This window comes from Phaethon aethereus, assembly GCF_964289735.1.
Source record: "Phaethon aethereus genome assembly, chromosome: 1".
Lineage (NCBI taxonomy): Eukaryota > Metazoa > Chordata > Aves > Phaethontiformes > Phaethontidae > Phaethon > Phaethon aethereus.
The window spans coordinates 174,494,705-174,510,050 of NC_138575.1; the positions used below are offsets into that span (position 1 = coordinate 174,494,705).

At 45.0% G+C, this 15,346-nt stretch overlaps 1 protein-coding gene across 1 annotated transcript; it reads left to right on the forward strand.

Moving 5' to 3' along the window:
* Positions 1–12,760: 12,760 nt before the first annotated feature.
* KCTD12 (potassium channel tetramerization domain containing 12) lies at positions 12,761–14,818 on the forward strand (the record flags this gene model as incomplete). Its single annotated transcript, XM_081996718.1, has 1 exon — positions 12,761–14,818. The coding sequence occupies exon 1, from the start codon at positions 13,829–13,831 to the stop codon at positions 14,816–14,818; it is 990 nt and encodes a 329-aa protein (XP_081852844.1). The 5' UTR covers positions 12,761–13,828.
* Positions 14,819–15,346: the final 528 nt, after the last annotated feature.

The following is a 15,346-nucleotide window of genomic DNA, read 5'->3' on the forward strand; positions in this document are numbered from 1 at the left end:
CGGGGTCAGTAAAGGTATACAGTTCATTCACTTTCAGGTAAATAAATCTTGGGTTAAAAATAAAAGTGATGAAAAGTCACTTGTACTCCTCACTATGTATCTATACAGCTATACTCCTTCCTATATGCATGACTGAGGAATTTCACGTGGAGCATGCTACTGTTCAGAGTCTGGAGGGTAAATTCACACCACCCTGATGAGGCTAGTTGGCACTGCCCATAAGCAGAAGTGCCACTGTTGGAAGGAACCTGAACTATTAAACATTCTTCATTAAATGGATTCTTCCAACTGTGCTCCTGCAGTGCCTTAAAAACAGAGAGCAGAGACAGCACTGCTACCTCCTGCTCCCAGGGACATGGCACTCACTCTCACCAAGGGAACCAAAGCTTGGGTGGTAAAAGTTGGTACATACTGTAAAAATGCATTTACTGTAAAAGTAAATGTTAAAAAATAATTTAAAAACTAATAGTTAAAAAATTATTTACCATAAAATTAAATACCACCTTTGCCCTTTGCAGAGCATCAGGGAATAAACTAAACTACCATTACGGTCCTGTCACAATTTAAAAAAGAAAACAAGCCATCTTGCCACTCCTGTTTTGCAGATTAACCACATGCTTTGACACTGTTATCTTTGGCTAGTTCAGTGTAAAGAGTTTTGTTAGGAATTTGCTGAAACTGTAGGCAATTAGCATCTCACCAGACTAAGGCTTTATATTAGCAATGCTGTCCTTAAAGAAAGGCATGATGGGCAATGGACAAGAGTGATAATAGAAAGAAGAAACACACAAGAAAGCTAAGTTCAAAATAATTTTAAAATGCATAACCTAAAGGTGATAGTGCATGTATTTACATTTTTTCTACATTACCTGTCCTGTACAGCTAACATTTTTAGCCTGAGTATTAGAAGTCTCGTCCTTGATAAACACTACCAGAAATGCACCTGAAGAGTTAGTATTTCAAGGTCATAATAGAAACTATCACAACATTTGTAATACTAAAATACTACATTATTAGTTAAAGCTAATATCTATTACTGTTGCTCTAAAGATTTGTGGAAATGGGGCACCGATGCTTATGGCTAGCAAGAGGCACGGTTCATCCAGATTAATTCAGTCACAACAGACCTGGCTAGTGAAGGGTAGTTCTAAGGTCACTCTAAAGTCAGTGCTAAAGAAACTATACTTGGGTTTTAAGAGCCAGGCCCGTGACTCTGGAGCTTTTGATGACATTTGTTAAAGAATTTGATTAGAATTAGTGATTTAACTACTGAGTTGCAAAGGTTGCCAGAAACTGCCAAAGGGTTGGTGATTTTTTCTTACAACAATGCATATGTAAATTTTGAAGGAAAGCACTGTACTGTCTGGGAAATTAAATTTCAGATCTTCCTGCAGAAAACGCTCAGATGAAATAAAGAAGTGTATATAGAAGGGCATGCATACAGGGCGGTCAGTCATGCACGCTGCATGAAATCCTGGCTCAAACTGCAGGGAACTTTGCCACCGAGTTGAGAGAGGCCAAAATGTCAACTTCTATATTTACATTTGCATGTGGATTTCACCAGGAAAGATTTCCTTCCTGGCTTTTGGAACATCACTTCTTCTTGCTAGATTCTAAAGAAAACTCCTTTCCATGTTAAAAACAGCACTTGGCACACAGTGTGGCATTGCAACCTGCTCATACTTTGTCTTCCGATGCTTTGAATCGGGATCATCCTTGCTTATCAAGCCAAGCTGTCAACTGCTTCACTACCCAAGGTATATTAATGCTGCTTTGTTACGCCTGTTCTTTTATCCCTATTAGAATCCTCACTCATAAATCATCCAAATCCCTGAACCTGAGCCCTACTCTACTACTTCTTTTTAGTAATTTTTATTTATGCCTGGAAACATTCCAGGATGTCAGAAAAAAGCTGACTGAGACAAATGCGTACCAATGTATTTCTTTCCTTACTAGGTGCAAACTGAAGCAGGTTAGCTTCTAGCACTTGTGGTTTGAACAAGAGTGGAACAAAGGAATATTTTGATATTTTGATTTGCTCCCTCAGTAAGTTTGCAGATGACACCAAGCTGAGTGGGAGTGTTGATCTGCTGGAGGGTAGGAGGGCTCTGCAGAGGGATCTGGACAGGCTGGATCGATGGGCTGAGGCCAACTGTATGAGGTTTAATAAAGCCAAGTGCCTTGCCACCCGGACAGCCAGGTGCTTGGCGTTTCCTGGCTGAGGCATATTTGACCGAGTCCTCATTTGGATGCATCAGGCTAGGACGTTTTCCCAGCCAAAGCACTGTGAACATACTCAGAGTCCCTTCTAAAGAAAATTGCTATGATTTTAACACAAATTATGACATTGAATGTCGTACTCCTAGACTAGTTAAAACATGTCACACACACAAAAAAAATAATTGAAAAATCAAGAAATCATCTGAATATAACTTGGGGTAGTAAGCTACTATGAAGTTCAAACTTAACAGGGATGAAAAACAGAAGTAAAAAAAAATATATGGGCTAAATTAGTACATATTTGCTTATTCATGCAGTATTAACAGAGAAAACATATCTAGACTTCATGTGCATTTACCAGTATATTGTCTCTCACTCTGATACAGCAGCTTGAAAGAGCACAAAACTACCTGCAGTTTAAGTAGCTCTGGCGATAGATGTTTGTCCTTTAGTGGTAGGGATTAATGAATTAAATTAGCTATGCTTTCCTGTGCAGCAATTTGCCAGAAGAAGTATGGATGGATTTATGATTTGCATAATGACAAGGGTTGAGATACTCAAATCTGAGGAAAATAGAATTGAATAGAATATTTCGGTTGGAAATGACCTACAACAATCAATTAGTCCAAAATTGAGCCAAACAGCTACGATTAATGTAAGTGGGAATTGTGTGGATAAAACCACCAATTAGCTTTGTGTCTTCAACCAAGAATTTTTAGTGTGTCATAAATTTTCTTATAGAATGTAGTATTTGTGCTCCAGGTAAGCTGAATATTGCATAGAAGAGGAATTGTTTAAGTCAAGTCCTACAAGAACACTCAAAATAAGATACAGGACTGGTGAATGGAACAAACCAGATGTTAGGTGAAGCTGGTGTGATCTCTAAGGTTTACATGCTCAATAAGCTTACCGACAATACCCGGCTGCGATTAGTAAATCAAATTTTATTCTTCACAGAGAAAGCACAATATCAGCAAAACAATTTTTGCTCAGTGGGTGGGGAAAAAAGGTTTTATGCAGAAGAATAAATTACATGAAGCAGAGAAAAACTAGTTGGGCAGTGGTTGTACAATCAGTTTTACAGAGTGTCAGTCATTATAATATGTATAGATGAGATTATCTTGATGTTTCCCAACCTGCATATCAAATACGTATTGCTGGAATGTACCCAGCTCACTTCTGAAGAGCTCCTGTGGCACAATATAGTTACTAATACTATAATGTCACTAAACTTAGTTACAAATATTTTTCCTTTGTATAGCTCCCAGAAGACCCTCTCCATTCCATTCCTCTGCTCCTCCAGCCCATCTTGCTCCTGACCACTGCTCTGGATCCGTGATGCGAGGTTAATTTGGCACTGTAGATAATCTGTCCTTTTGTACCTGCAGAGGTGCCAACCCTTGGGGTTGTAGGTAAGCACCTCCTCTGGCTTCCCAAACATTTTCCCTACTACAAAGCGAAAAACCTCAAAAAGGTTCATTGAATATATTCACTCCGGATGACAGAAAAAAGCACCAGCACAGTAAAATGAAGAAGGTAGGGTTTTCTTGGAGAAGGTAATCAGAACATGCCCTACTAGTACATCTGCTCTTGTCAAACGGCAGTGATCCAAACATCATCTTTTCCCAGTAGAAATCAAGGGGACAGCCGCAGCAGCCTTGACCTGATGACAGAGGCTAGAGGTTAAGAGAGGTCACCTGGGAAGGTTACTGATGAGTATTTTACTGTTTAAAGTCACTCTGCTATCAAACAGGTCTGAATAACTACATGTGCTTTCTGTATAGAGTATTAAAGGCCTGGCTATGTAGCTATTGTACTCTAAAGTAGTGAAAATATGGGCTTGAGGCCTCATAAAATACAGAAATAATTGTTCTGTATTTATTTTGTTTTTCCTTAGCTATGTATTTTACTTCTTCCCTTCTCCTCTTCCCCCTTAAAAAGCCCTATGCTTGGAAATTTTAATTTTTTCCTTTTTCAGACTGTCAGTCACAGACAGTGTCTTGAATTAAAAAGAAATATTTTCTTATTCCAAAAGCCTTTTTTTGTCACTGTGACTGCAGGCTTTATGCTTATCTCCTGCCTCTCAGATAAGCTCCCCCTTCACTAAGATCCATCCTATAATCTCAACCTATTTCTATGTGATTTAACCTCCTTGAGATTAATAGATTTTTTTGCTTTTTTATTTGAAAGGAATTTGTTTAGGAGACTCAGTTCTGATACAATCTAGACTCATGTCATGCAGTTAAAAAATACAAACAATAACGAGGAAAGCTTTCTATTTTCTCAGAAAGGCAATTTGGCAAAAACTGTATGTACAAACTGTATGTACACAACACACATGAAAAATTAAAAGGTGAAAACAAACAATCGATTTCCTTTGCATCGTCTTAACTCTTTCCAGGCTAGCAAAACTTTATGGCATATTCTTCTGCCATTGTCTTATTGCAGATACAGGAAAGATCATTCCCGTGCTTAGTTAATAAGTAATTCATAAATAATCTTTATTTTATCAACAGCTTGCAGGTATACAAAGAGAGGAGAGCTTCTTAAAAATATAATTCCTATATTCTTGAGGACTTAAAGAGTCTGTAGGCTGCTGGAATTCAGTGGCTGTGATTTGTCTGTGAATTCAGACATTTGCTTCATTAAAACTTCATTAAATCTAAACACTTACACTCTTCATTCTGTATATTTCTTAAATGTCCTGACAGTCTCTCAAACATTTATTCTGTTGATAATTTTTAATCATTTTTAATCATTTTTAATATAATGCATTATTTATATTTACACACATGACTGAAACCCCCAGATACTGTAGAGAGATGATATCTTACAGGAAATCCCTACAAAGCAGAGTGGTAATCCCTCTATGTAAACACTTGAAACAAGAAAGCATAATCAGAATTTTCTAGACACATTAATTTAATCCTATTTGGGCCTCTCCAACTAAGAAGCAAAACACATGCAGTGAATTTTTCTAAGAAGGAAGACAACCTTATCAAACTCACCTCCAAATGAACTGCAGCAACTCTCAGTTTCTCTTTACAGGTAAGAAACAGCTGCTCTTCATGACTTGGGGCAGTAACATCTCATTAGCACAGCACGTTAGGAAGCTGGGGAAACATCAGCTACGCCTGATGAAGCTGATTCCAAGTTTCTTTGAGCTTGGCTCAGTCCAAATAGAAAATAAAGTTGGGTTATGCAGCGGATAGGAGAAGTTCTGGAAATGCTGCTGAGGATAAGGGCTGAAGGAAGTGTTCTGGCAAACTCAACTTTGGCCCCAGCAGAGGCTGACTTCTGCTATTTCACTCCCTCGGCAGAGATTTTTGGCAGTTAGGCAGCAAATCATTTCCCCTGCCAAGTGAAAAGAAATGTATTCTCCATGACACATTAGTTTACGTGGCAAGTCAGGGAGGGAATCAGTGAATAAAAGGTCCGGCATCTCGTTCCGGCATGGGTTGCACAGCTGAGATACACTGCCTGCAGGAGCTAAGAGTATCTAATTACAGCCTTCACTCACAGCTGTCCCCACTGGCATGAACCCTAGTTATAGCCATCAGTGACAAGTACTTCGGCAAGATCCTGACAGAATGGATATTTTCCAGGACGCCTGGAGCAGCTAAGAGGTTGTGGAGCTGCACCCTCCACGTAGGAGGGTCTGTGCTCTGAGACCAAAGAAGGAGAAACAAGTCTGAGTATCCTAACAATAAAGGGTCTCTCTCTTTATGTGTATATAAATTGTATTTCATCTTCCAGGTGGGAAGGTAAACACTGAGTCTCTAATGAGACTTCATTAATTTCATTTCAGTCTGTGTCAAGAGGTGATGAAGTCTGGTGGACAGACACTTAATCGTGGAGCCCAGTAGAAAGCTGGAACCACCTCTACCGTATTCAAAGCATCCTCCAGGACTGGTACCCTGGGGGGACATGAGCAAGCAGGGTACTGTGAAACACTATACAAGCGTTGTGAAGCTGTTCATTCCCTGACAGTTTAATATTGCTCGTTAGTTTACATTGGCTGTGTAGGGTTTGGTTCAAACCCTTTCTTTACAGGCAGGACTTGACACCAATACAGTCAGTTCTGGCATCGAGGGTACGAGCTTAGGTCTCGGTAGAGAAAAATACTAGTGCAAACATGGTTTTCTTAGGTAGTCAAGAAAGGTAGCTAAGGTAGTAAAAAATCAGTTGCCAACTTATCTATACTAGAGTGCCTGCTGTGGGCTTTCACCTAATGGCTTTCACCCCCTTCATACTTTTACAGATGCTGTAGGCATCCCTGGTAATGATTGTGATACTTCTTCTATTAAACATAACAGGAATTTTAAATTGATTTCGACAGAAAAAGATGCAAAGAGAACAAAGCAGAACATTCAATTTCTGAGTCTGTCAAAATGAATGATTGCATTTCATTTGTTTATTTTAATCTAAATTAAAGAGTTAACATTGGTTAAGCACAGCTTACATTGGTACATAGTGGCAGAAAGCAAAAGCAAATGCATTAATTGCTGTTCACAGACTAGAGGTATGATTTTGAAAAGTGCTAGATTAGTGAATAGTATACCTCCAATAATCACAGCTAAAGCAAATACAAAAATTTGAAACATACAATCACCAATGTCATTATTATTAGCTATTTTACCCTTGAAGAATCAGTCTGTTCAAAAGAATAATTATATCAATACATTTTGCATTCCTTTGTTAAAACACATTTTTGTAAGAAAAGGGTATAAGACCTGTACATTTTGAAAATTTCATTAAAAAACATTTTCTCTTGGATAGAGTTCCTGCCCAGGAATGATACTACCCTTGTGATTAGCTTCTCAGAGGAATAGACTTAGGGGTAATTCTTAACTTGCTCCTCTGCAAACCAATGCTCTTACCTTTTCATCGTAGCTCCCTCCAAAAAAGGTGCTTTTTCCCCATTAAAAGCTATTCTGAAGCCCAACTGACCCTACAGGAAGGCAGGCTGATAAGAAGTAGGAGTAGAGGTTGTTTTTTCTATCCTAATTATCTAGATAGTAAGTTGCATCTTCCCTATAAGAAGCTCTTTTGCTGAATCCTCATACTGTCAAGTTCTAGGAGACAGCGTAAGGTTGTTGATTGATGTTGGTTCATGTAGAAGATCGATGTAGTTTCCACTCATGTTTGCAAAGGTCTGGTTGTCTTTCTGTTGTTGCTGTGGTAGAAGCTGGGTATATATATATGCTATATATTCACAGATAAGAAAATCGCCAAGGGAAGATCTGAAGATGTGAATGAAACATATTGCAGAGATCGGAAGATTAATTTCAGAGAGCCAAGGCTCACAAAAAGAACCCTGATTTAAAACTGCTCCATAGGGGTTACGAGTAATTTAGCAAAGGAGAAATACCTCACATGATGTGCATGTAAAATGCCACACCACTACATATAAAATGATGTCGCCTTCCTCTGCTTCTTTTGGTATCAGAGCGAGCTGTAACTTCCTGATAATTAACCACAGCAGGGAAACAGGTAATCAAGCACTGCATTTTCCTAGATATTACCTGAAAAGAAGCAGCTGGGAATACTTCCACATTTGGCATAAGGTGCATAGCCTTTTTTCCTGTGTCCTCCAAATTCAGTGACACTCAAGATGTGTGTGGAAGGCATCTCCTTCAAATCTTTTCTTTTCTGAGGCAGAAACAACCTGCATGTCATCATGACATTGAGAGGGTACCTTTTGTCTTCCAATTTTTGCAAAGGTGCTTAAAGGAAATTAATACAGCTCTGAACTTCATTAATTGCTCACTTGATTATGTTTCTCAGCCACACTCTGTAGCTCTGTATTGGCCAAGGACATGGAATACACAGCTAATGGCTGTCCTCCTTCCTTCCCCCCCTCTCCTCCAGGCTCTGCAGAGCGTTGCCCTCACAAAATTATTCAGAGCAATGTCTGTATCACACTGGCAGGAGGGAAGTTCTTGAGCACTTGATGACCTCCTGAGGTCCCTTCCAACCTGAATTATTCTATGATTCTTCAACATCTTTCATGCTGGAACACATGTACTTTCATAGCAGCTGGACTTCCTAGAACATGCAATTCCAGCTAATCGTATTCAACTGTATAAACAAACACACAGGCAAAACAAACTCTATGAACAGATATTATCAGATATAACTTCGCAGATAATCACAGAATCACGGAATCACTAGGTTGGAAAGGACCTTTAAGATCATCAAGTCCAACCATTAATCCAGAACCACCATGTCCCCTAAACCATGTCCTGAAGCGCCACATCCACACGTTTTTTGAACACTTCCAGGGATGGCGACTCCACCACCTCCCTGGGCAGCCTGTTCCAATGTCTGATCACCCTCTCAGTGAAGAAATTTTTCCTAATATCCAATCTAAACCGCCCCTGGCGCAACTTGAGGCCATTTCCTCTTGTCCTATCACTAGTTACATGGGAGAAGAGACCAACACCCTCGTCGCCACAACCCCCTTTCAGGTAGTTGTAGAGAGCGATAAGGTCTCCCCTCAGCCTCCTCTTCTCCAGACTAAACAACCCCAGTTCCCTCAGCCGCTCCTCATAAGACTTGTGCTCCAGACCCCTCACCAGCTTCGTTGCCCTTCTCTGGACACGCTCCAGCACCTCAACATCCTTCTTGTAGTGAGGGGCCCAAAACTGAACACAGGATTCAAGCTGCGGCCTCACCAGTGCCGAGTACAGGGGCACAATCACTTCCCTACTCCTGCTGGCCACACTATTCCTGATACAGGCCAGGACGCTGTTGGCCTTCTTGGCCACCTGGGCACACTGACGGCTCATATTCAGCCGGCTGTCAACCAGCACACCCAGGTCCCTTTCCGAATTTTCATTATGATTCACATGAAATATGGAAAACTATAATTTTGTGTATTTGTGTTGTCCAGCTATATACAGTATGTGAGACCAAGTTTGCAGAGAGCAAGGAGTCTCTTTAGAAGGAGTTCTGTCTTTGGGTGGAATAATGCACAATTCAAGTTTTTGGCAACATTACTTGGTATCACTTGAGTATAATGCTGAGCCTGATAATTTCACCCTGAGCAATGATTCAGAAATGGGAAAGGTTTCCTGTAACAGCCATCCATTGACTGTCAAAGTCAAATCTACAGAAATGAACACATTTTAGAGAACATATAAGTCCCAAAAATGTGAAACATTCCCAATTCTTAGGCAATAAACTCAGCTGTGGGACTAACCATACTCTTTTTCCTGCATCCTCTAAGCACGACTGTGAAGCTTAAATGAGTGTATTTGAGCCTCTGGTTCAGTTTACATCACTAACTCCTTTTGTTCATTTTATGCAGGAAGAGAAATATTTCACTAAATTCAGTATTAAAAATTCAAACAATTCAGTCATATCTAATTAGGCATTTTCTAAGCAATATTATACCATTTCACTCAATACAGACTGGAAGAAGAAATAATAGATAAATATCCACCACTTTTCGTTAAGAACAGGAATAAAATGTGTTCTTGCTTTATGAATTTTCTCACGAAGAAGTTCAATATACTCACATAATAGTTTACATCTACTTTTTGTGACTGAAAAGGTATAGTTTTGTCTGTATTATGTATCTTGCGTCGTGCTTGGCAACACTTCAGAGCCTTTTGCATTTCTTAATTGCAATGTGGGTTTACTCCCACTAGGTGTTAGTCTTCCTCTATGCTTTGTGACGGAAATCGTCCTTGAACCACCACCCGTGCGTGCACTACCCAAAATGCAAAATAGGGGCTCATTCTTCATCCCACCGTGATGGAGACATCTTTCTAAACGCTGCCACAACAAAAGCTCCCCTCCCACCCCAAAACAAACAAAACAACCCCCAAACACCCCAAGTTTGGGGTGTTTTTGAGACGTTTACACATCGGTGTAAACTTCTCAAAATATTGCAGGAAGAAAGACTGTTGGATCCCACCAGATTAACACAGCATGTACCCAACACATAGCTAGTTCTGATAGGCAGCTAACAGCAATCACTGAAATGTGACTGTCTTATCTGAAATAGATATTGCTCAGCAATGTTGTGGGACTGCAATGTCAAAGGAATTCGACTACACATTTATTATCATAAAGCCTAGCTTGTCCATTAGACCATCTTTGTTATTTAATGCCCTTTACGGGGAGTGTATGCCTTATGAGGCATTCTGTGGCAGCCTTGAGTGTTATGTGTACTAATATTTCACTGTCTCCCACACAAAATAAGAATAAACCACTGAGGTTATGACTGTGTTATGCAACCCAGTGACTGACACATAAGTAAAAATAGTTGATATATTTACCCATTTTAATACCCCCAGATGAAGTCCAATTCTCATCACTGGAGACAAACACAGACAAATGAAAAGAAATGGAGAAGAAACTAGTTGAATATTTTGTGAAAAAAGGAAAAAAATCTATTAAAGAAAGAAGTTGAAATAACCACAAACTTGCAGCAAGGCAAAGCATCCTCACTTGCATAAAGCAGCAGAGAGATGCCTAGAGAAGATTATTCTTCTGAAGAGCGGTTGCTTCAAACCGGATATTTCAGTGCTGGGCATGTTTTTAAGCCCAGAAAATTACGTCTATCTCGGAGACAAACACTGCAAACTGGGTCTTTGCCCAGGAGTGTTGAACAGGCTGTATGAACAGTATCTTCCCATGAGAAGGCTCCTTCTTCTCTTTTTGAAGTGGTGTCTGGAGTCAGCTTGCACACTGGCACATAGGACACTGCGGTGGGACGGACTGGTTTGAACCCCTAAAGAAAGACCTGGGACAGTGGCCCAAATAAGGTGCTTGTTACAGCTATGTCCCCCCTCACTAATATATGTGCATGGCTTTGGACATCGTAGGGTGCTGCACAGAAGCGTGGTGGGTCCTTCTCATTTTGCTTCCCACTAGGTGGTAGGCAGATGGACGTAAAGCTGTGGAGAACCAATGTCTGAAGGAGCAGCACAACTTACTCGTCTGTGAACCTTCTGAAAACATGAGCTGGCAGATCCATTAAGCTCAGGTCTTACTAAGTCTGGTTTCAAATCTAACAAAGCTCAAGGAAAATAAAAAGCTCAAGTCTAATAAATGTGTTAGTGCTATTTTTGGTAACCTACATTAATACCTAATGCCAGAGAAATTAAGTTTAATTAACAGATTAATTAAACAACCTCTTTTTTTTTTTTTTTTTTTTTTTTTTTTTTTTGATATGGGAGCATTTGTAAGAGACACCTGCTGGTCGGTACAAAATCTTCCACTGCAAATTCTGCTATGAATAAGTGCCCACATAAGCACTATATGATCTCATCTTCTGGGTGCACAGTTTAATCACAGTGCTCTCAGTAGAGAGCCCACATAGGGAAGCGGAGTTTAAAATACAAATCTGTAGGAGGCTCTCAAGGTGGCTTCTTGCTAAGTATGGGTAGGAGCAGGGTGACGTGGGGGGAGATGCCACATTAGGAGACTGAGAGGTACAAGTAACCCCATGAAACTGTCACCAGTAAACCACCATGTGAAAATTTCCTGTGTTTTTTAGTCTGGTGAATTGACCCTAATGTAGTATTAGGGAAGCAAACAAAGATTTCCTGTGTGCTAGCAGACAAGTCATGTTATTTTCCCTTATTTCTATAGCGACAAACTTAGATGTTTAAATGAGTAGCACATCAACTTCATTCAGACTTATTTTTTCCCCCCTGATCTTTTGAACTGTTTTCACCTCTCTCCTACTCCTCTTAAAAAAAAAAAAAAAGAGGAAAGAGAGGAACAAGCTGCTTGTTACAAAATGTCAGCAAAACATCAGATTAACCTACTTTGCCATATTGCTCCCACAAATGAAAATACTTGGTAGTCAAAGTCCTGGCAGCTGGCTTTCCCACATGGAAAAAGTAATGTTCAGCATCTTTGCTACCTTACCCTTAATCTTGTTCAGATTAAACTCCTGTAATTTCCGAGTGTCCAATGCCTCAAGCCCACCCCATCTCCTTCCTTAGACCACAATATCTCCCTGCCAGCAGTCCCTTGACACATCGTTCTTCTTTGTTGTCTGTTCCCTTTTCAAAACTTCTATTTCTCAACTCCTTCTCTTTCTTCTTCCTCTTCTCTTGGGCAAACTTAGTTTGCTTCTTGAGAACTAACTTGCCTTTCCTTCCTCTCCTATTTCTCAGTTTTTGAAGGACTTCTTACCCCCTGCCTCTGCATTTTGATTTCTACTTCATGCATGACTGCATTTGCTGCAGGGTAGCCCAGAGAGGGCTTCTTTCACCGCTACGAAAGGAAGACATTGACCATTGCCTTCAAACTCCTCAGACCTTCCTGTCCTTCCAGCTCTTCTCTCGAGGAAGAGCGCACACTTGAATTCCCAGGGGAGAGCAATTGAGAACATCGAGGTAGCAGCAGCTCTTCCCTGTTGCTTGCAAAGAGGCATAGAAATGTAGATGAAATTCAAGCAAAAGCCTGAAAGATAATTTAAATGCTCTCTGCCAACGCATGTTAAATAGGTGCTTATGTTTCACGCAGATCCCGATGTACCTAATTAATCCAAATTAAATCTGAGCTGTAAGGGCACCCAATTACACACATATCCATGCAGATACGGGGAGCCGGGCTCCCACGGTAAAGCGACGCTTGCCAGGGGGCTGGAGGGGACCCCATCCTCCGCGGGGTCCCCCTCGCCGCCAGCGCCTTCCCCCGGCCCGCGGGAGCCGAGCTCCGACGCCGAGGCACGCCCAGCACGGCGCTCCCGGTGCCTACCGACGGGGCTCCCCTCAGGGATGCCGATCGGCGGGAGGTTTTCACGGGGTCCTTGAGGGCCTTAAAAACCGGCGTAGTGAGGGCATCTTGCAAGCCCAGGAACAGGCAGGGGACTCGGGTGAGGCGAGTGCCACCAGCACCACACGTTCGTGTTTTTTCCCCTCTGCGAAGGCGACAGGAGGGAGGGGACACGGTTACCTCCTCGGGGGTCTCACTTGGCGAGGGTTTGGACAAGCCTTAGAAAGTTTAGCAGAGGCACAACACCGCTCCTTCGGCGGGGCAGCGCGGGTGGGGGCTGTGCGTCTCGCCCCTTCCCCGCTCCTGCACCTCGGGGGGAACAGAGCGGGGTTCTTGCCTGCGAAAAGACGAGACGTCTCGGAGAAGCCGGGGAGCGAGCCGAAGCCCGGAGGGGTGCCGGCGTAAGGGCGGCCGGGGCACTCCCGCACCGCCCCCCCAAGGTTTTACCCCCGCCGGCCGCCGCACACTGCGGTGCCCGTCCCCGCGTCTCCGCAGGCGAAGAAGGAGGCCCGGTGCGGGGAGAGGGGGGGGAACGACGGAGGACCCTGCGTCAGTGCAGGGCCGTCCCCTTCCCCTCCCCGTGCGCTCGGCTCTGCCTCCCGCCAGCCTCCCACGCCTCCCGCGAGGTGCGGCCGCGCTACATAAACACGGCCCCGCCGCCGCTGCCGGGGCTCTCCGCTCGCAGCCCGACGGAGGCGCCTGGCCGGCAGCGGCTCCGGGGACAGACGGGGCGGGAGGCTCCGGCGGGCAGCAGCGGAGAGCTGCGCGCTACCCCACGGGCGGCGGCGGCCCCGCCGGAGCCCAGGCGGCCGGAGGAGGAGGAGGAAGGGCAGCAGCTCCCCGCCAGTGGCGTGCTCCCTCCGGTATGGCCCTGGCGGACAGCGCCCGCGGGCTGCCCAACGGCGGCGGCGTCTCGCCGGCGGCCGGAAGCGGGGCAGCGGGGAGCGGGGCGGCGTCGGGCGGCTGGTCGTCTTTCCCGGAGATCGTGGAGCTGAACGTGGGCGGGCAGGTGTACGTGACGCGGCGCTGCACCGTGGTCTCGGTGCGCGACTCGCTGCTCTGGCGCATGTTCTCGCAGCAGCAGCCCAGCGAGCTGCCCCGGGACAGCAAGGGCCGCTTCTTCCTCGACCGCGACGGCTTCCTCTTCCGCTACATCCTGGACTACCTGCGGGATCTGCAGCTAGTACTGCCCGAGCACTTCCCCGAGCGCAGCCGCCTCCAGCGGGAGGCCGAATACTTCCAACTGCCCGACCTGGCTCGCCGCCTGGCACAGGCTCGGGCCGCCGCTGCCTCCCGCCCCGCCGCCCTGCACCGCGACGGCTCGCTCTGCGCCGACGAGCCGCCGCCGCTCCTCGGCTACCTGGAGGCCGAGCCGCTGGAAGGAGGCGGCGGTACCGCGGCGTCCGCCCCATCGCCTACCGCCAGCCGCAGCCCCTCCGGCGGGCCGCTCCTCACGCCCTCGCAGTCGCTAGACGGGACGGGCGGGCGACGCTCGGGCTACATCACCATCGGCTACCGGGGCTCCTACACCATCGGGCGGGAGGCGCAGGCCGACGCCAAGTTCCGGAGAGTGGCCCGCATCACCGTCTGCGGCAAGACGGCGCTGGCCAAGGAGGTCTTCGGGGAGACGCTGAACGAGAGCCGCGACCCTGACCGCCCTCCGGAGCGCTACACCGCCCGCTACTACCTCAAGTTCAACTTCCTCGAGCAAGCCTTCGACCGGCTCTCCGAGGCTGGCTTCCGCATGGCCGCCTGCTCCTCCACCGGCACCTGCGCCTTCGCCCCCGAGCAGGGCGGTCCTGCTGATGACAAGATCTGGACCAGCTACACCGAGTATGTCTTCTGCCGGGACTGAGCATCTGCCTGGCATGCGGCGTGGGGATAAGGCAGCGGCCCCTGCACACCCTCGCACCCACGGTCCCCTCCTGGCCCGGAGGAGGGAGGACATGGAGGGGGGCTGTGTCCCCTTGCGCTCTCCTCAACCCATTGCCTGCCTCTAAGCACATGGCAGGTCAGCCCCCAGCGCAGCCCCCACCCCTCCTGCATGCACCTCCTGATGGCCTCGGGGACAGGAGGTCACCATGTCGTGCCTCAGCCGCCATGTCCTTGCTTGGCTACCACATCCCTGCTCAGCCACTGAATCCCCCCTCCCATGCCTCCCAGTAGCTATGTTGGTAGCGAGAAAGGAGAGAGGTAGCAGGAGTAGACAAATACCTGCCCCAGAACGACGTGCGTGTGCGCCCAGCCCCTGCCCCTCTCCATGCACAGGAGCCAAGGATGGCCCTGTCAGAGTGGGGTATTTTAAAAGCCACCCATTTAGGGGATGAGGTACTTTTCAGTTGCTTTTCAGCAACTTCTGTTGAAGATGGCACGACAAATAGCT